The 19,971-nt window shown below is 43.7% G+C and overlaps 1 protein-coding gene across 1 annotated transcript in view; it reads right to left on the bottom strand.

Annotated features, from left to right (window-relative positions):
- plekhm3 (pleckstrin homology domain containing, family M, member 3) overlaps positions 1 to 19,503 on the bottom strand; it is a gene marked incomplete at both ends in the record, with an annotated part of 39,467 nt that extends 19,964 nt beyond the window's left edge. The window contains 2 exons of the mRNA XM_079170821.1: positions 10,235 to 11,329; positions 18,981 to 19,503. Of these exons, the coding sequence (XP_079026947.1) occupies positions 10,235 to 11,329; positions 18,981 to 19,503 (1,618 nt within the window). The remainder of the gene's footprint in view (positions 1 to 10,234; positions 11,330 to 18,980) is intronic.
- Positions 19,504 to 19,971: the final 468 nt, after the last annotated feature.

The following is a 19,971-nucleotide window of genomic DNA, read 5'->3' as shown; positions in this document are numbered from 1 at the left end:
GAATTGTAGGGACATCCTTAAATGGAGGTGTTTTCTTAAGGTCAAGTGTGTGATCTCCAACCTGTTCTGTTGATAGAAAACATGTACACCACACAAAACAATAAACCGATTGTGGAAAGAAATCGAAACAATAAGCTCTGCATTCGCCACGAGCGACCAAGAGACACCGAAAAGTTCAAAATGTGTTTCTTCAAGAAACAGCAGTCAATAATTCAAGTCAACTAAAGAAATACACTTGTCCGAGTGCTCACACCGACAAAGCAAAACATCAGGTACCTTGTTGCACAGACTTTCACATCTTTGCCTACAAAATAGTACAACACTCTGAAAGAGTATCTCCGTTAAACAACCGTTGCATCGCTCCCCTCTTTATGACTGCTGGCTTCTCACCTGACCTTTGAGTGTGGCCTTTAGGAACAGCCATAAACACCTCAGTTACTTGGTCACCAATTTTAGATTAAAACTATATTTAAGTCTGCTGTATTATTGTGGTATGAATCTATCTTTGTACGTCAAGTCTCTATCCACAAAACTAAATGTGGTGTTCTCTCTGGAGGAGTGCATAAATGACGTTATGTTTGACTGCTGATGATGAGCTATTTCATCATGGGTTGTTATATGCTGGAGATGCAGGGAATATCAATACCATAACTTTTGTTCTTTGGTTAAGTCCACCTCATTTTCATGTGTCCACACCCACCATCAAACTCCCGAATCCACATGTACGTCCTTCAGTGTGTCTAAAGCTGTGTGCAATATTTTACGGATTATTTTCCTCCTCTTGTTCAGTGCATCTTCTACTATTAATATCCATGTTAGCCTAAATCTACCTGCCTTTCCCTTGAAGCTATCCCTCAGATAACAGAGTCCTGGTTCTTCCAGTAGTCACAACACAGCAGACTTCAATGACAGAGTGTTTTGTAGACCTAAAAGGCCAACAGATCCTCAGCTCCATTCAGCCCGATAGCTGCCCCACTGCCGGCTTTGTCTTCCCCGACTCTTTAAAGTTCACTCCTCGCCCAAACACCCGGACTTGGTCTGTGATCTCACACACACACACACACACACACACACACACACACACACACACACACACACACACACACACACACACACACACACACACACACACACACACACACACACACACACACACACACACACACACACACACACACACACACACAGCTGAGCGCCACACCCTATGCGACAGGTGTCCCCTATCCAGCACCATCTCGGAGGACGTGGGGCCTGGAGGGAAAACAGCGAGCGAACAGAGGTAGAGAAGAAAAGAAAACGGGAGATTGTTATCTGGGTTTTGGAGAACGAGAGCTACAGAGAAGGCGAGCGGCAGAGGAAGAGAGACGTGTGTCAGCCTGTTTGTCAGTGGTGCTTCAGAAACAAGCACAACGCACACTGACAAAGGGGAAGCAGGAAAAAACAGGCTGAATGAGTAAAAGGCTATTGAGAGATGAGAGGAGCGACGGAATCGCATGAAAGAAAAGAGCGAGATCAAACAAGGACAGATGAAGGCAGACAATGAAAGAAGAAAAAAGAAGTCAGGTCAACTGCTTTCATATCATAGACAAGAATCTGATGTCTGAAAAAGACAGACGACGGTCTTATCAGCACTGAGAGCTGAAATTAATCCGCTTTAAAGTCGGAGCATCAGTCAGCCCCGAATTAACCTCGATAAACAGATTCTGCATTGATATGTAGAATCCAAGATTTGGTATCAAAATTGTTCTGCTTTGTGTTTACTGTCCGAGTAGTATTGACCAATCACGTTCCAGCAGGCTTCAGGTGAATGCAGGTAAACAGTCCGAGTGGAGAGCGAAAGAGGCAAAACGCATTGGCTGAAATGCAATCTGAGAACCTACTAGCTTTCATGCGACGATGATTTAGATTTTTATTGGTTTAAAATGAGCTCGTAAACTGATCATACATGTCGTCTCTCAACTCCAACTCCAGTCTCAAGTTGATAATCGGACTGTAAACAACGAGCAGCGTGCGTAAAAGGAAGTCTTGGCCCAGATATCCACTAGCTACACCAGATACCCAAACATATAGCCCCTTGCCTCCTGAGGCTTGTCATCATCAGACCAATAGCCAATGGGTTCAGAGATTGAGCCACATATAGAGCGAATGACGGACTGGACTAGAGTTGTAACCATCGATTAACCTGTTAATTGATTTATACATTATTGATTCATCCTTTGGTGAAAGTGAAAAAAGGTGATGTCTTTAAACTGTTTGATTTGTATGACCAGTAGTCAAAAAACTGGTTCCGGTTTATTGCAATTTGAGTTTGTTTTTTTCCGTTTTTGGTAATCCAATTTATTGATGATAGTAATCTGCTGATCGATGCAGATATTCAAAAATCACAAATGTATCGGTATTGTTTTTATTGTCGATCAGTAAGTTAAAAGACATCGTAGCACAGAAACGACACAAGCTTTTACACCTGATCACACCTGGTATTAATAAGCATTGTCTTGATTTTGCCCACACTGTAATCCAATCTCACTATGCAAAACAGGTGGGTGGGGCTGGCAGACTTGCCAATAAACATGGCGTGTCCCAGGTTGAAGGGAAGCTACTGTATGCGTGACAGTGTGCACGGCGAGGGGCGTGAGTGACCGATGAGACACCACCTGATCTGCCCTCGTCTTTGCACCTCACATTGGTCCCTCTGGGATCTGACCAATGCTACTGCATGGGCTCTGCTTACTTTTCCTTTGCCAAGGACCGGGGTTGTGTGGAGCCTTTCGAAGGGCAGCTTGAGTTAGGTTTCCTCCTTAACTTAAATATTTTTTCCAGTGAGAAAGAATGTGGCTAAACTGTGCAAACTGCATTTATATCCGTCAGACATTTGATCACAGCGCGAGTCAGACCACCTCCAGATGTGGTCTGACTGTTGCGATCGCATTCTGATTGCAACGCTTCTCTGCCGTTTTCACTTTATCCCTAAAACCCTTTATTGAAGAGCTGTGTCAAATCATCTATTTTCATTGCTTTCAACAGTGGATGTTTTTTTCATTTTCCTTTGGTTGAAATTACTGCTTGTGGATAAGACGGAAAACAACAAAGTCTTATCTCACTGAAGGAGCCAGTGATCGAATACACATGTGTCGGCTAATTACAGCAGTGAGCTCATGCTGTTGTTGGGGTGGATGCTCTTTCAAAGGAACCACAGTCCACTGGTTGGTAGCCAGCAGGCCGAGGGGATGGTCAACATTGGGAGAAACACTCTGTCACTTCGAGGAAAGAGCTGACCACCGAGCCGGCCTTCTGGCTAACTGTGGTCTCGACTCTGGTCTGCCGCCGCTGGGACCAGAGCAACAAAGACACAGACGTATGTAGCCTGAAAACATTTGCAAACTAAATAACAATCTTTAACCCCGAACCTCAAATTCTATATCATGAGATGAGAAGAGAACGCGCCCACACACACACACACACACACACACACACAGAGGTAAATATACTGAGGCAGTCTATAAACAGCTCTGTACTGTAAAAAACAAAAGTAAGGCCTCAACAGATAATGCATTTGGGACTATGATACAGGATAAAATAACACCAAGCGTATACATTTTATGCTGACCTTATATAAAAAAAGCTGCCCTCTGCAGAGAGAACATTTAAATAGACTGAACGGATTGTGATGTTGTATAAATAAAATATAAATACATTATGCATTTGTTTTGATTTGTTGAGCAACTAAGTGAGTTAGTAAATAAGGTATGTAGCATAAGAATGTACGTAAATATAAGAATATAGGTACATAAAGTATACACATATATACACTCAGTGTCCCCTTTGTTGGGAACACCTGTAGAGTTTAATGTGATCCGATCATTTTATGTCATAGTCTGACTTGTGTAATAACTCGCCAAATTGTCAAAAATGTTCACGTCATTTTAGCCACATGTAATAATCTGCTGCATTTTGTGATAGAGAGCTACAACGCAATATGAAATAAGTGTTCCTGCGTTGTAATAAATGATTACATTTTTCAGCGGTTATTACAAAATGCGGGAGTTGCACTTTTCTTTATGAAAATGTAGTAATACAGACATTATGTAATAACCAACCAAAACAGATCTCTTCTCCACTGCTCTCTCTCCTCGTCTCTGATCTTTCACGGCTCTTTTCTGGGACGAAGAAGAAGCGGGACACAGGGAAGACATGAATGGGAATTCAAACGTAGCTCAAAGGTCTACCGATTGTACCGCGGCTCTCTGTAGTGAGAGAGGGTCACTTTGACCTGCCTGGGAGAGTGTGTGTGTGTGTGTGTGTGTGTGTGTGTGTGTGTGTGTGTGTGTGTGTGTGTGTGTGTGTGTGTGTGCGTGCGTGTGTGTGTGTGTGTGTGCCTGTGTGTGTATGGTGTGTGTGTGTGTGTTTGGGGGGGGGAGAGAGAGAGAGAGAGACAGAGAGAGATGACATCAGGGCAACAAAAAAGGAGGCTCACGCTTTTATCTGCCCGCCGCTGGTTTTAAACCAGCACACCTCTGTGTGAGCTCTGAGACACTGGCGTGTGTGTGTGTGTGTGTGTGTGTGTGTGTGTGTGTGTGTGTGTGTGTGTGTGTGTGTGTTATGTACACGTGTGCGAATTAAAACTGAAAAGACGAGAGAAACTAGAGCTTTGATGTGTCCCATTCACACCGACCAAACACTCAAATGAAAACGTGCACAAATGGAGAGTACTATGGGTAAGACTGTGTGTGTGTGTGTGTGTGTGTGTGAGACAGAGAGAAACTGTCTATCTTTTGATGTGAGCCCACCTCCTACTTCCTCGATTCCCTCATATCTACTGTTTTCCACTTCACCCGAAGGCCCCCCCCCCCCCCCCCCCCACACCCACCCACCCCTGTCCAACAGCTTCACATGGTCCATCGGGGGCCTGAGAATGTGCTCCAGCGCAACGACAGGGGTCACCAAACCTGAGGACGCACTCTGCACTGTGTGTGTGTGTGTGTGTGTGTGTGTGTGTGTGTGTGTGTGTGTGTGTGTGTGTGTGTGTGTGTGTGTGTGTGATGGGGAGGCACGGTCTTCAAACGAACACTAACCATTTCCTTCAAAAGGATTAAAAAACGCAGCAATTCCCATGTGTAATTAGCTGAATACATTTGTACATTTTGATGTTAAATTACCAATCACTCGATAGGTATGGACGTAGCATGCATATGCAGGTGGGCAGACTTGAAACAAGTTCAAAGAGAGACCAGTGGAAACTAAAGTAGCGTACTGATCATCAAGAGATCTTGTTTAGATTAGAGGCTTCATATATGAATAATCCGAGGTGCATTCAGGTAAACCCAGTGGTGGGCCGTCGGGGAAGAGAATCAGAATTGATTGATTGATTTAGGTCAGCAGAGAAGGCCTTCACAGAATCACAAAGTTATAGCTATTTAATAATTTTATAATTTTTCACAAATACACTACATGTATTCGAATTATTTTTCCCATTATCTTATTTTCTCATTGCACAGCTACTGTGTTCCTCAGTTGCTCTGCTTCAGTGCAGCTTGTTTTAAGTAGAGCTTTTATCCAATCAGATTTCACCTCTGTGTCTCTAGGTAAGAAGAGAGGCCCGCTAGGTAGACTTTGCAGATTAAAGTAAATGGGGATGATATTGTTGATTGTGATAGTGTTCAATCAATCCGATCTTTAGTTTGACATGTTGGGCATATTCTTTGACATGTCAGAGCTACCGAGGTAGTCTACAAGTACGTCAGCATTAACGTGCAGCGTGATTGGTCAGTGGGCTAGCGTCACTGTTGTGCAGCTGAAGCTAGCTAGCAGAACTTAGTAGTAGTAACAGTTCAAGTTGAAAGATATGTCAGAAGTTATGACATTTTTAGCGTTTTGCTTGGTGTAGATTCTTTTTTTTTTACCTAGCTGTGTTTTTTTAACCCTCAATGGCTGAAGGAGGAGGAGAAACAGATTTGGGAGTTACTGGCAATGCCTTTGTGGAGAAGGACATTTCCAGACAAGCTGGACATCGTAAGAAAGGGTCGGCCAACCCCACAGCTAGCAGCCCTGACCCAGCCAGGAAAAGGATTTGTACGAACGGTATTTCTGGCTGACAGCGTTTGAGAAGCGTTGCACATGTCATGGCTAAGAATGCGTTTTATTTGCAACTGAGCATCTTGGTGTTTGGAGCTACGCTGGATTTGCTAACCTGAGTTGGCTAACCAAGGCAGCAACAAGACACCATAGCAAGGCAGGAGACAAACTACGGTGCTTTTGAAAACTTTTGCTGAGACCCGAGTGGATCTACAACTCAACGAACACGTTCGCAGGAGGACCTCTGGCTGGAACTGAACCGCACCGATGTTCTGTAGAACCGCGGTATTAAACTCTTTGTAATCAAAGAAAGGAGGATGGACTTTGTCTTGAAGTGAACAGCAGCTTTGGTAAGTGAAGTGCTTTTGTGTTGTTACATCTGCAGCAGCGTTACTACTGTGTTCATTTGTCTATGGTGCCATTTTCATGATACGGTTGATGTTGTTCCCTCCGATGTGAATAATAATTGAATGGCTCGTGCTCTTCAGTGTGCGGCAGAATACGTGCTTTAGCTCCGCAGTGTTGCTGGATTGATTTGTTGCTTTGTTGTCATATAAATATATGTGACTGGTTCTTGTGAGTTTGTTGTCATTGTGTTAATTATATTGATTTTGACTATATGCATTGTCCGTTAATGCCGAAGCATCCCGTCATGCGCGTATTCATGTATCCGTTTTCTTTTACAAGGCAGGAATTATGGTCTGGATAAATGGGGATTGTGTGGCGATTGCTTTAGCCCTGTTTTAATCAGTAAGGAACAGCTGCCCAAACGCTGCGGAGAGTTTTCAGCATGTGTGCTGCTGTTGGTTTTCTATGCTAAGCTAATTTAGCATAGTGTGTCTCCCAGAACACACGTGGCTCACCAGAGTACAATGTTTTTCTTCCGTGGTGGGCGTGTCAGACAGCACTTGGGTGGGTTACCAGGTTGAGCGCAGTGCCTCCACCGAAAGAACATTATATTTCTCACAATTTAAGCTTCTGCATTTTCCAAATGGACTCGTGTTATTCAAACATATTGTTCGGTTCGTAAGCCTCGTACCGGACGATTTAATACGAATGTGTATATTGTTACACCCCTAGAAACAAATAATAACCGTAGCTGTGGCGTCATAATGAAGTTATAGGAGGTTGTTCAACTGTAGAAGGACAGCACTGAAGGCCCAGGTATAAAACGCACGGCCCGCCACTGCGTAAACAACAGAAGATGAATATTGTTGATGAATTAGTCTTACGACCTTTAGATCCATGGCAAACTTTGTAAACTGGTCCTATTCTTTATCAAATATAGACGAAAACAGTCAAAGCACCAAGTCTAGATCGTTACTAACAACTATTATTGCTTTTAAATATCCTTTTACCTTATGTTTTGATGCTTTTAATGGTTTTATGTGAAGCACTATGAATTACCTTGTTGTTGAAATGTGCTATACAGATAAACTTGCCTATTACACTAACTAAGAAAATCGTATTCTCAACAAATCCCATGAAAATCAACTAATAGATTTATCAACTCCAAGATGTACAAAAATGTAAATCTTGAATTAGGTTTCAAGTTCAGATGAACAAAGTCTGGCAGAAATAGAACTATATAGTCTATTGAATAACATGTTGATTGTTTTTCATTAAATATTGAATTGATAAAATATCCTCAGTGCTCAAGTTGACATTCGATCAACGGCCCGAAACCTAAAAAGATATTTAATTCACAATTATATCAATGTGAGAAAAGCAGCAATTCTTCACATTTGAGAACCTTTTGGTACTTTTGATAAATAATAAACTAATTCTTATATGTCACTGCAAATATATCACTGACCCAATACATCATTCACTCCCCTCCTCCCAGTAAGCTTGAGGCCATAGAGATGTATTTTTGTTTAGCACAGAATAAGACTGTAATAAAAACTAGGCCACGTCTCAATAAAGAAAAAGGAGTTGGCATGCTAACAAGGAGAGGCTTTATTTAAGGTTCTTATATTAAAGCTGATGAGAGTGAAATTTAAAGATCGATAGAGTGATAAAAGCACAAACAATTAAAACTATAAACCTATAAAAACACAAGAACTCTAACAATAACTAGTGGGCTTAAATGCACTTTAAGGCCTTGAAATGGAATGGTGTAAAAGCTTTTCCTTTTTTTCAGGCCCTGCTATGTAACACTGCAGGAGACTAAGAAGGGATACAGTCAGATAAATGAAGGGGGGGGCAGAGGGAGAAAGGGAGACAAAAAGAGGGAAAACGCTGCGGGTCTGAATGAACTGTTGAAAGGAAAAAGAAAGAAAGGGAGGAAAAGGAGGGAAGTAGACGGACTGAGCGAGCAGAGGTGTGCTCTGTATAGAAACAGCACGTATCCAGCTGTCCCTCCCATCCAGCTCTACCCAGAAACCCTTCAATCAAACAGCCGCGATCGAGCCTGACCACTGTAGCATCCCCAGGCCGCTTTCATTCGCTCTCATTCATTCATTCACTCGTCCATTTTTCCTCTCCTCCGGTGCTTTAAGCCTACCAATTATCATCAGCGGGCCCCAGACGGCCTCTGCGCTTGTTCCCGTTTCAGCTGGCCTTTCAAACAGCCCCTGCATTAATAAGCCAGTTGTTACAAATAAAAAAAAATAAAAAAAAGGGAGGTGAGGGGTGATTATTCAAAGCCCTCCTAAAAAGAGAGGGAGGAAGCCCACGTTTCACACCCAGGAGAGAGTAAAAGCACCGCCTGCCATTTATGGGGCTGGCCAAGGGCCTGGTATGGAGGCTAACAAGGGCGGTAATAAAGGAGGGAGAGCGGCTGTAATGGCTCCGGACATGAAAAAGCTCTAGATACGAAGAAAACTGGGGGGGGAAATAGCTGACTGACAACAATAGGTAGATGCTTTTAAAGAGGCAGCAGCCCTCATATATCAAAGCGCCAAAAAAAAACTACATCTGAGAAACCCAACAGCAATGTTTCTTTAGAGAAATCATGATCCGGTTACTCAAGATAATACACAGAATCTATATTCTGGATTTTGGGTTGAGCTCTACCTTTAAATAAAGACTTAAATCCAGTTAGGGTATTCTTTATGTTCCCTGACTGTGATGTTTCTCCGGGTTTAACACCTGGACGTATCAGCAGGACTTTGTGACATCACGGCTACTTTGGAAGCCAGCTAGGGTTCAATATGCCAACTAATGAAAGTGTGTTGTGGATTTTACAGTGAACAAGAAGACAATATTGTGTCCAGAAGTTAAACATTTGAAATGAAAACTATTATAATTCACATATTCACAGAATTAATACATTCTGGATTTTTCAATAACGGAGAATGAGAAGAATTTCTATTGGAATGTTTTGGTAGAATAAGAAACATATCAGCAGAGTATTCTGATGTCTCTACACACGGGGATGTTTGTCGGATAGTGTTGGTTAGCTTTTATATGTGAAGCAGAGAAATCGAATAAAAGTAAAAAGTTGCAAAACAACAAGGTGAAAATATTCTATTACACTGAGTAACACAAGATTTGATTTGGCCGGAAATAATTGTTGGCGGTGGAGAGATAACAAAGTTTCTTTTCTTTATGATACAAAATGATGAGTATATATTTTGTGTATAGTCGTGCATGCTTCATAGAAGTATCCATTTGAAACACAGCTTAATTATGCTTAACACACATAATACTGTGTTGTGTACTGTGTTTTTTAAATAAACAAAGCCTCTGCCAGTCAGTGATAAAGATTTGTTCAATTTTCAACACCCTATCCTAAAAGACTTCAAAAGGAGGAATACAAATAAAAACATGTCACTGCCCAATACTCCCATTTTTGCCTGTTTCCGCTTCTCTGTTTAGCACTCAAACAAACAACGCCTGTGTGTAAAGGTATCTGGATACCTTTAATATACTGTCTTGGGAGCCAGTTGAGGAAACTTGAGATTGTGGATGCCAATGCTGAAATTTCTACTGTTTGTGGGTACATTTGTGTTGGAAAGAAAGACAACCTCATTAGGCTAAAAGAAAAGAGAAAAACTCATTGTGATATAATCTTCTTATACAACAGTTTGTGTGTGTGTGTGTGTGTGTGTGTGTGTGTGTGTGTGTGTGTGTGTGTGTGTGTGTGTGTGTGTGTGTGTGTGTGTGTGTGTGTGTGTGTGTGTGTGTGTGTGTGTGAGAGAGAGAGAAGGTCATTTACCTGCACACCTGAAGCTCTGAGCCGTCAGTCCCTTCTCCACAGCCAGACAGGTGAGAATACTGAGGAAACTAGTGGTGACTGACTGCCGCTTGGCTCTCTGGGCCTCCCGCTGCCTCCTCTCCCTGGATGGTTTGGATCTCAACAGCACTCCCTGGAGGGCTGGCACTCCTTCTCCCAACTCTCCCGCTTCCTCTTTGGCCGGCCTCTGCGCTGCGACCGCGCCCCGCAGGGCCTCCACCCATTCCCGAGCCTTGAGCTGATCGTCCGCCCGAAGTCTGAGCACCTCTTTGGGGAAAACTACCTGGAAGCAGTCCCCTCTATCTGTCCACGGCTCCCCGTTTTCTGGCTCCTGATTGTGCCGCACGGCCAAGCAGGAGGCCAGGGAGAACTGGAGGACGGGCTGGGACACAGACCCGCGGCCCTCGGTGGGGAAAGCCCGGAGGGCGGATCTGGTCAGGACGAAGGTGAAGGCCCGCGAGTTGTTCTGATCCATCAGCTGGCGCAGCAGACCAGCTTTGAGGACGTCCTGGCAGCGCTGGGTGAACAGAGGCAGGGTGGTGGGTCTGCTCAGGACGCCAGGGTTAGGCTGGAGGGGGAGCGACGCCTCCGACGACGTGGGGGTGTCGCTGTCACCGTCGGGCCTGGTGTCGAGGCCCGACGGTGAGGGCGACGAGGACGGCGAAATGGCCACGTGGAAACTGACGACCTGTTGCTTTTCCGCTCCGGTCTTCCGCTGATGGTTCTCCTTCCTCGCAGGTCTGGCCGCCTGCACTTTCTCCCACATCAGCCGCCTCCACTCCACGGCCTCCCATTGGTTGGCCGCCCTCAGCTGCAGGCGCAAGCTGTTGAAGAACAGAGCCTGGAGCGTGCGCTGGTCGGCGGGCTGGCCGCCGCAGGGTGCTGGTGAGATGACGCTCTGGCAATGCGACAGAGAGTAGGCAGTGCCCAGCTGCCGGTTGGCACTGCTGTCCAGGGTGTACAGCCGGAGCTCACAGGGCGTCAGCTCGACGTGGCAGGGTGTCCAGCGACCCCGGGGCCCCTCGCGCTGCTCCATCGCACCCTGCTTCACCACACTGCTACTGCTGCTTTTATCAGCTGGACAGAGATACGGAGGTGGAGGGGAAATAGGGAGAAACAACACATTGATGAGTAATGAGAGTGTGTGTCTGTGTGTGTGTGTTCAGGATAACCACATTAGAGTCAACAAGCAGTGTTATTCCGAATGCTCATAGCAGGTCAGATACTTATGTCCTAAACATGTTTTGAATCATTCTGATACTAACACATTATCACAGATTAAGAGAGTACTGCACTCAGCTTTCGAGTATCAAACATTCACCCGCTGTAAGCTTGACATTTGGATCTGAGAGGTTTGTATCCTTCGTGGATGGCAGCTGTAGTTTTGGGATGTTTCAGTAATTACTAATTGCGTTTTTCATGCACCTACATTCTTTTTAGGGCAGCCCATCTGAACAATATAATGTATCTCCTGAGGTTTTCTTGATATATCCATTAATAGGATTATTTTCTTTTATCCACATGGATATCGAATGGGTTACATAACACACTCTTACATTTTTTTTCATTTAACAGCATAGGAGACACAATACCCCTCGACAGAAGTAGTGTATTTAGGTTTGTTGTGAGGAAGAAACTAAGAGTGTTTGGAACATACGGATCCATGTTTAAGTGTATTATGTTGTAGAGGTGGTGTGATCTTTTTAATGCTTTTTGCCATGACTTTGGGTCTCCGGTGGAATCCACTGCTGATTATCTAAGCTGTCTACAGCTACTATCCTACATGAAGCAGCAAGTTACCTATTTTCTAAAGTCACCTTTTGACTGGTTGATGCTCAAAAGACATTTTCCATGGCATATTCCTTTAATGAAGTGCGTCTATAATATGGACTGCATAGAAGAAGAGGACGTAGTCTTCATGACGTCACCCATTGTTTTGACTGTGGTTTTGAAGCCTCGAGTTTGGCATTTCAGCCGTCGCCATCTTGGTTTTTGTGCTACCAGTGAATGAAAGTAACCACGGACATTTTGGACATATTAATAGTGACACTGAGACGCCGTTTACAACGACCTGTCAATCTCAAGGTAGCCCCGCCCTAAAGCATACCCTGCTTTATGGTCTGTTTGACTCTAAATGGACCATCATTTACTAAATGAACATCATGCTGCATTGAAGAAGACTTGAAACTAGAGATTGAGACCATAAACTCATGTTTACAACGTTTACTGAGGTAATAAATCAAAAAGAAGAAGAGTCATTTTTTCATAGACTTCTATACACTCTGACTTCTTTTAGCAACCAGAGGAGTCGCCCCCTGATGCCCAGTAGAGAGAATGCAAGTTTTAAGAAACTTCCTCATTGGCTTCACTTTTCAGAACTGGAGGTTGCCGCCGGCTCTTTAGCTTGAAGTCAAGAGCACACATGGGTCACTGTGAAATCCTTACACCTCTAATTGATCTACGAAACCTTAGTCTCAATGGGCCAGTTTCCTACACAAAGTAGCTTATCGGAGGCTTGTGGCTCCGACATGAGCGTTGGTATTTTGGTAAGAGATAGCTGTGGGCTGGTGCTCCTCTGAGAACGTTTCTTGTCTCCACGGAAGGAAGAAACAGTGTTGTTATGGAGCCCACAGGGCAAACTGTTCCACTTTCTTAATCTGAAGGCCGGAGGCACCCTCTCCCTATTTTGGCCTTTCCTCTCCATTCTTTCACTACAGGAGGTTTGTTTTACCCTCATTTATGTCTTCTCACGTCTCCTCCTGTGATTGTGCTGGCTTCAGACTCGGGTAGAAGCGTGAACTCTGTTTGGACATACAACTGCGCTAGCCTTTATTATGAGCCATGCTGTGTTCACAGCCATGCAGTGACTTTGTCAGACTAAGCGTCTGAAAAACGCTTAAAAACTGTTCAGATGCCAGCCAAGAGAAAATATATTGTAATTAACTAAATGTTTCATACAAAATGTACAAGATGAATCGCAACAAGGTTCTTTAAGGACCTGTGTGTAGCATTTATTTATTATAAATAAGTTTTCTTTAGTGAATATTCACCTGAAAATAGGATTGTTGTGTTTTTGTAATCTTAGAATGAGTGGTTTATATCTACATAAGGAGTGGGTCTCCAGGTTTCTACAGTAGCCTAGAGCAGACAAAAAAAAAACAACAACACTGGCTCTTGATAGGGCCATTCACATTTTCTCGTCGACGATCGTAGTTCTCCTCCACACTCGGCACACAGGAGAAGTTTCAGTTGATTGCAATCTGCAGCCTCACCACTAGATGCCGCCAATCCTACACACTAGACCTTAAAATAAAAAGGGAGTTATATCTCTATGTGTTTGTTGTTTCTTTGCATAACGCTAACCTAGATCAGTGTTCCAGTTTTAAGAATTGACTCTTCAGTATGTTTGTTCTCTCAAAGAAACAGAAAGTGTCCAAAGCAAATGCACTACTGTGTAACCAGACGGGCAAGTTAGTTAAGTGAGTGGTGAAGGTAAAACTAATAACAATTAGAGCCTGATGGATATTTTTGAGGACAATACATAAACACATTTTGTGATGGATGTGCTGATGTAAAGATGTTTTACATTCATGCCATCAACTTTAAATCAAAAGTTTGCAAGAGTCAACATAAGAGAGGACACTTTGAACAGTAACTAAAATTTGAAATTACTAAAACATGTGCAGTATAATAAACTTGAAATAGGAACAATTAGAAATGAATTCTACATAAGAATGCAGCCTATAAAACATGTATATCATATTTGCCAATATCTGCCTGCTGATTTATTGTCAAGGCTCAAATGAAAATAATTTTTTGTAAAGTAGCACTTTTCTAATAAAAAAAGTAAATTACCTAGAGCATTTCAATCAAGAGCGAAAAGAAAAGTGCAGGATTTAAAAAGATAGTATTAGGAATGAAGACCCAGAGTTTCATGAAACCACATGCAAAGGTCTCATCATACTTGAGGGTTTCATTTTTGTTTCAATCTCAGCCCGCTGTGTCTCCACTGAGAGAAGAGGAAGAGAGAGAAGCACCTGCTACACAGAGCAGGCCAGCAAGAAGTACAAGTATAAGTGAAAGTGTTTAAGTTAAGGATATATACAATCATTATGTAGATGTAGACAGTATGTCATCTACTTTATTTCAACATGCAATTAGGACCTGCTTCACATTAACATGGATATATATATATATCCTGGACTTCTAAAACAAAAACAAAAAAAGCCCAGAACCTTATTTGTAGACGTCTTTTATTGGGTTGACAGGTTTCGTTAAAAATCTCAACAATCACCGTGCGCTAAACCAATCCAACAATCTGATTGAATTGTAAACCCCCAACCAGGAGCCGTCTAATTGGCAGACATTGCACTTTGTTTCTTTAACGTGCTAAATCACTCAAGGGGGGAAAAAGGGAAAAGCGAAATCCTCCACAGCTCCGGTGGCGGGTCGAGTGCCTCATCAATCTTATCAAAACGGCAGTAGACACGGTGTCGCTCCGGGTCTCGGACTTTGCATGTTAACAAACCCTTTTCACTAAGGGGACAAATGAATATGCAAATAAGTTTGCAGCTGGAATCAGATTGGCAGTCGTCACGCTCGGGAGGACCGAGATGAGAATTAGGCATCGTGGCGAGAAAAAACGCTCCGTTCAATTAGCCTTCATCTCCACCTGGTAGGTTTTCACATCACACTCTGGTAATAGTCTACGCTGTCAACCAGAATTACCTTTTTTTTCCTCAGGATTCCAAACAAACTATCAAGCACTGCTGCCTTTAAGTTAATCAAGACCTTTAACAAGCAACCTCACGTGCTGATAAGGTAGCATACGATAATATTTCACGTTTTACAATCTAGAAGACTCCCACGGTTTCCTGGATACAATATGTACACGAAGACTGCAAATAAGAAAAAGCAGAGGAAGGCACCCGCAGCCACACACAGAGGTACACCATCCACTCTAAACCACAGCATCTGTCCTGTTCAGGTTCATAGCGGGGTGAAGCTATCCCAGCATGCACCGGGTGAGAGCTACGGTCGGGTTCTGGAAGTATGAACCAACACATCAGTCAACGTCAGCAATCTAAAAGCTGCATTCAAGTGTGTGTGTGTGTGTGTGTGTGTGTGTGTGTGTGTGTGTGTGTGTGTGTGTGTGTGTGTGTGTGTGTGTGTCATCTGGGACCAAATACAGTTGTACATCCCCATGTTGAGTGAGGCCAAAAATTAGGGGGAAAAAAGGATGTGTGTCACGAATGATGTGATACGAGGAGTTCAGAGACCACAGGATTTGCATGAATGCATTCAAAGTCAGCAGAAAGACTTTCATAAACGTGATGAGAGGCAGATCGATTCTAGGAAGCAAAAACTGAGAAACTTTGAATTTCAAAAGCAAAAAAATAAGAAAATGGTACACACCATTATTGTAGAGAGGCAGGGGCAAAAAACACAGAGACAAGCCGGTGGGGAAAATAAGTGAACTAGCTGAACGACTACGATGAGACTTTCCTGTATTGTTTGCTGTTGTACACTGTTAGTCTGGGAACATGTCCGTTGGCTTCTTGCGAATGATAAAAAAGAAACTTCCGTGGTCAAACTTGCACAAATGCATCCATCCATCCATTCTCTATAAGCGCTTATCCTGTTCAGGGTTGAAGCTGAGCATTCTGATTGTGTGTTATACGAAGTCAGTGCCTCTTTTGTAGCCATTGTTTTCTGTGGTTGTTTGTGTTTATGTCTTCTTCATGTCATATTTAAAACCTGTAATTTACTGGGGACAGACACAATCATAGAGTTCAATTAATTTATTAATTGACCCTTTGTTAAGCCCCGCCTCTCTCTGCTACTCCGTCAAGCTGTCAGAGCTACCATGGAGCCCACACTGTCACTAACTGCACACATTATACATTCAGTATACCTTCAGGAGCTAGCTTAGCATTGGCAGTGCTAATACTAGATGTGCTAACGTATTTTGCTAATGTTAGCTAGTTAACGCTCATCTCCTTTCAAGATCTCTGAGTGACGAGTATCTCTATTACACAACGTTTAACTATGACTAGAACCAAATCCACAAAACCAGCCTGAAAATGAAAAACATCTGAAAACATTGCATGAGAGCCGGCCGATGCTACGCTATGACTGGCCAGTCTGCGCTGCAGGGGCGGGACTTAGTGAAGGGTCAAACTAAAATGCCACAGGGGCCCAAGGTGACACCACTACAAACATAATGATATCTAATTTGGAATAAAACAGAGAAAAGCTAAAAGTTCTTACATTTTAGAGGCCTGAACCAGCAAATATTTAGCCTTTTTGTCAAGATTTTTTGTGATTCATGTTTGGTTAATTGACTAATTGCTTCATCTCAATAATCCTGCCTCAGCACAAGCGGCATCAGAGAAACTTGGTGAGTTGACCAATTCTTTTTTTCACGAGCTTATCTGGTCATTAAACTCCTTACTGTTTGAGTAACAGGTGCATATTTTGTTTCCTTGCATGGACCCTGAACTTTGAGGAATACAACTTTATCGAGGAATGCTCACAACAAAGTGCAAAGTGTGCAAAAAGTTATAATTAACAAGAACAATGGCACACAAACAGATGAATGTCGCTTTGGCAATGTTAGACAAGAAGACAAGAGCAACATGCAGCTTGTTTGGTCCCATATATACATGTTTATTGTGTATATAATCATTTCCATTTACCATCTAAACAGCCCCAGCTGTCACTAATGGAAAGGCAAACAGGCCACTTTTCTTTTCTTTTTTTTGCTCAATGTGAATGAAGAGACATCGCGAGTCCGAGCTAAATCACTCTGCCTTCTGCTTATTACCGTCCTTTTCCCACTTCTCTCCTTTCAATGCACGTCGAGCCAAACTAAATAGCCTGATGCCTTTTCACACATATGCTAATACTAAATAATCCTGCCAGTATCAGGGGCCGGGTAATTGGGTTGCCTCTTCTTTCGCCTCATTTGAGTCCATTTGCTGACAGGATTACAGGCTATTATCCCTCAGGATCCCTTAGGATCTCCTTAGGCCTTCAGATGGCCAAAACACACACAAACAAATGCTGTGTGTGTGTGTGTGTGTGTGTGTGTGTGTGTGTGTGTGTGTGTGTGTGTGTGTGTGTGTGTGTGTGTGTGTGTGTGTGTGTGTGTGTGTGTGTGTGTGTGTGTGTGTGTGTGTGTGTGTGTGTGTGTGTTGGGCTCTCTGCCTGAATACTGACTGTCATAGCACAGCTGTGTCATTTCAAGTTATCATCATCTTCTATCATTATTGCTTTCTCTGAGGATGCTTCAACATAAGTACAGCATACGCCCCGATCTGCAGCACAAATAGTCAGAGACTTCCGTCCTCCGAAAAGCCTCTCAGAGGCTGAGAAAGCCTTGCGGTGAATGGACGGTCGATCAGAGCAAAGGAGGAGGGAGGAGGTGTGCATGTCTCCAGGTCGGGACCGGACTGATGGTCACCGGATATGACACCGTCTTTCTGGAGTCAGAGCACGAAACAGCTCTCTGTTTCACAAATGCCTAATTAGGTAAATCCGATGCAATTAAAAAGGGTCACTTCACAAAAATGAAGCTACGTGTAATTTATCAGCTTTGCAAATAGAGGTAACATTTCTCAAGGTTTTGACACAATGGAGGTCAATCAGACGGCTACCTCACGTTATGAAAAGTGAAGCCAACGCTGAAGTGCCTTAAACCTGCATTCTTTCTAATGGCCATCAGGGGGCGACTCCTCTGGATGTGAAAGTCTGATTATATGTAAGTAAATGTGAAAATGACTCTACTTCTCACTTGATTTATCACCTCAGTAAACATTGTAAACATGAGTTTATGGTCTCAATCTCTAGTTTCAAGTCTTCATCAATACAGCATGATGTTCATGTAGTAAGTTATGGTCCATTTAGAGTCAAATGAAGCAGGGTATGCTTTAGGGCGGGGCTACCTTGTGATTGACAGGTCGCTATCACAGCAGTGTCCGGTATGGGAGTTGTCCATGTTTTCTTCTTACTACTTTAACCCTTTCACAGTGTGTTTTTAGTTCATGAAAGTTAATTAGAACAATTTGGTGGCCTAAAAACGTCTTATTCAGCGTTCGGTTGTACTCAGTGCCACCCTCTAGTGTCCTTGTCATTGCAAAAACCAAGATGGCAACGGCAAAAATGGCAAAATAGAGGCTTCAAAGCGGTAGTCCACAAACTGATGGGTGACATCACAGTGACTGCGTCCACTTAGCAGCATGTGTTTTAAGAAACAGTGTCCCTTTTACTCTGAATAATCCATTATTCTACTCAACAGTTAAGGTTTTAAATTTAACGTTTTTCTGCCATGGTCGGTTTCTGTAATATCTGAATGGATCTGCACGTACACAGTAGCAGCTCTGACCACATGGTACGTCATTATTACCACCAGAGAAAATACTTTAGGATATCAGAAGCCTATGTAAAAACTGAATGCTATTTGTTTTGGTCCAAAACTTTGGACATGTGAAATTAATCGATCCAGGGAACTCACTGTTAAAAGATTTCACAGTTTCTTTCATCTTCAATATCAAATATTGTTCAATAGGGATGGGCAATGTGGATGGAAGTCGAGTCGATTTCATTTACAGTATATCGCCCAATATCAGAAATCCCAAATGTCTGTTTTGTCTGATACACTGTCTAAAACTCAAAGATCATCAACATCTGACAAACACCTCCTGCGTCATATCACACAGAGACTCACCCTCTGGCTGGTGGTTGAGGATCATGTTCTTCAGAGTGTTGCAGTCCAACGTGGGCAGTCCGTTGTCTGTGTATGCCGACGGCCGGTAGTTGACGTCTGACCTGGACCGGTTGTGTCCCTTCTTGAAGGCCGACTTGGACGAGGAGTTGGCCGTGTTGTTGGTGCACTCCTTGGTGTGGGCCGCCAGGTCGTTGGTGGAGCGAGCTCGGCTTCTCTTGCCGTGCCTCAAGCCCATACCCAGGCCCAACACGCTGAAGTTGTCGGCCCAGGCCAGGCCTAGAGGCCCCACCTCCGGCTGCTCTCTGGCCAGCAAGCCCCACACGCCGCTGGAGCTCAGCTTCCCCAGCGCGGCGCTGGAAACCTCCTGCAGCTGCTTCGGCGGCCTGGAAGGCTGGAGGGTCCCCGTTTGAGCTTGGCTCGGACCTTGGCCTTGTATCCCGCCCATGCAGTGGATGAAGTCCTCGGTGGCCTCGAGGGCCGGGCTGATATCGCCCACCATGTCGAGCTGCTCAAGACCCTCCATGGCCGGGCTCCTTCCCCTTGAGCAAGAAGTCTCACAACTAGATGGTTTTACAAAATGGACACAAAAACCCAGTTAGCATCATTCACATGTCCAACGAACCATGCTGGCTGTCAGCCGGTCGAATGCAAGCTAAGATCGGGGTGAGGAAGATCCAAGCAGCCTGCGGGCTTCACAGACTGAAGCCAAGTTCTGCTCCCCTCCTCGATACAGGGCCTTCATCCAAGGTTACGCTCTTCTTTTTCAGTGGTGTGCCTCCAGCGCTGGAGGGAAAGTCAACTACTTTATGGCTTTATGCCAGTGCTAAACAGGACTGGCAGTCGCCAGTTTGGGTGGCAAACTACGTTACTTAGCCAGATAGACACACACTTTGGGCAAGAAAAACAGTCATATCCCACTGCACATGCTGATATTCTCAGGAGCGGCTTATTTTAGCCCGTCAGGTGGCTGTGACGCCATCAGATGGAGACT

This window comes from Pholis gunnellus (assembly GCF_910591455.1).
Source record: "Pholis gunnellus genome assembly, chromosome: 12".
In the NCBI taxonomy this organism is placed as follows: Eukaryota; Metazoa; Chordata; class Actinopteri; order Perciformes; family Pholidae; genus Pholis; species Pholis gunnellus.
The sequence above is the reverse complement of the archived record's forward strand: the minus strand, read 5'-3'. Positions and strand labels throughout refer to the sequence as shown.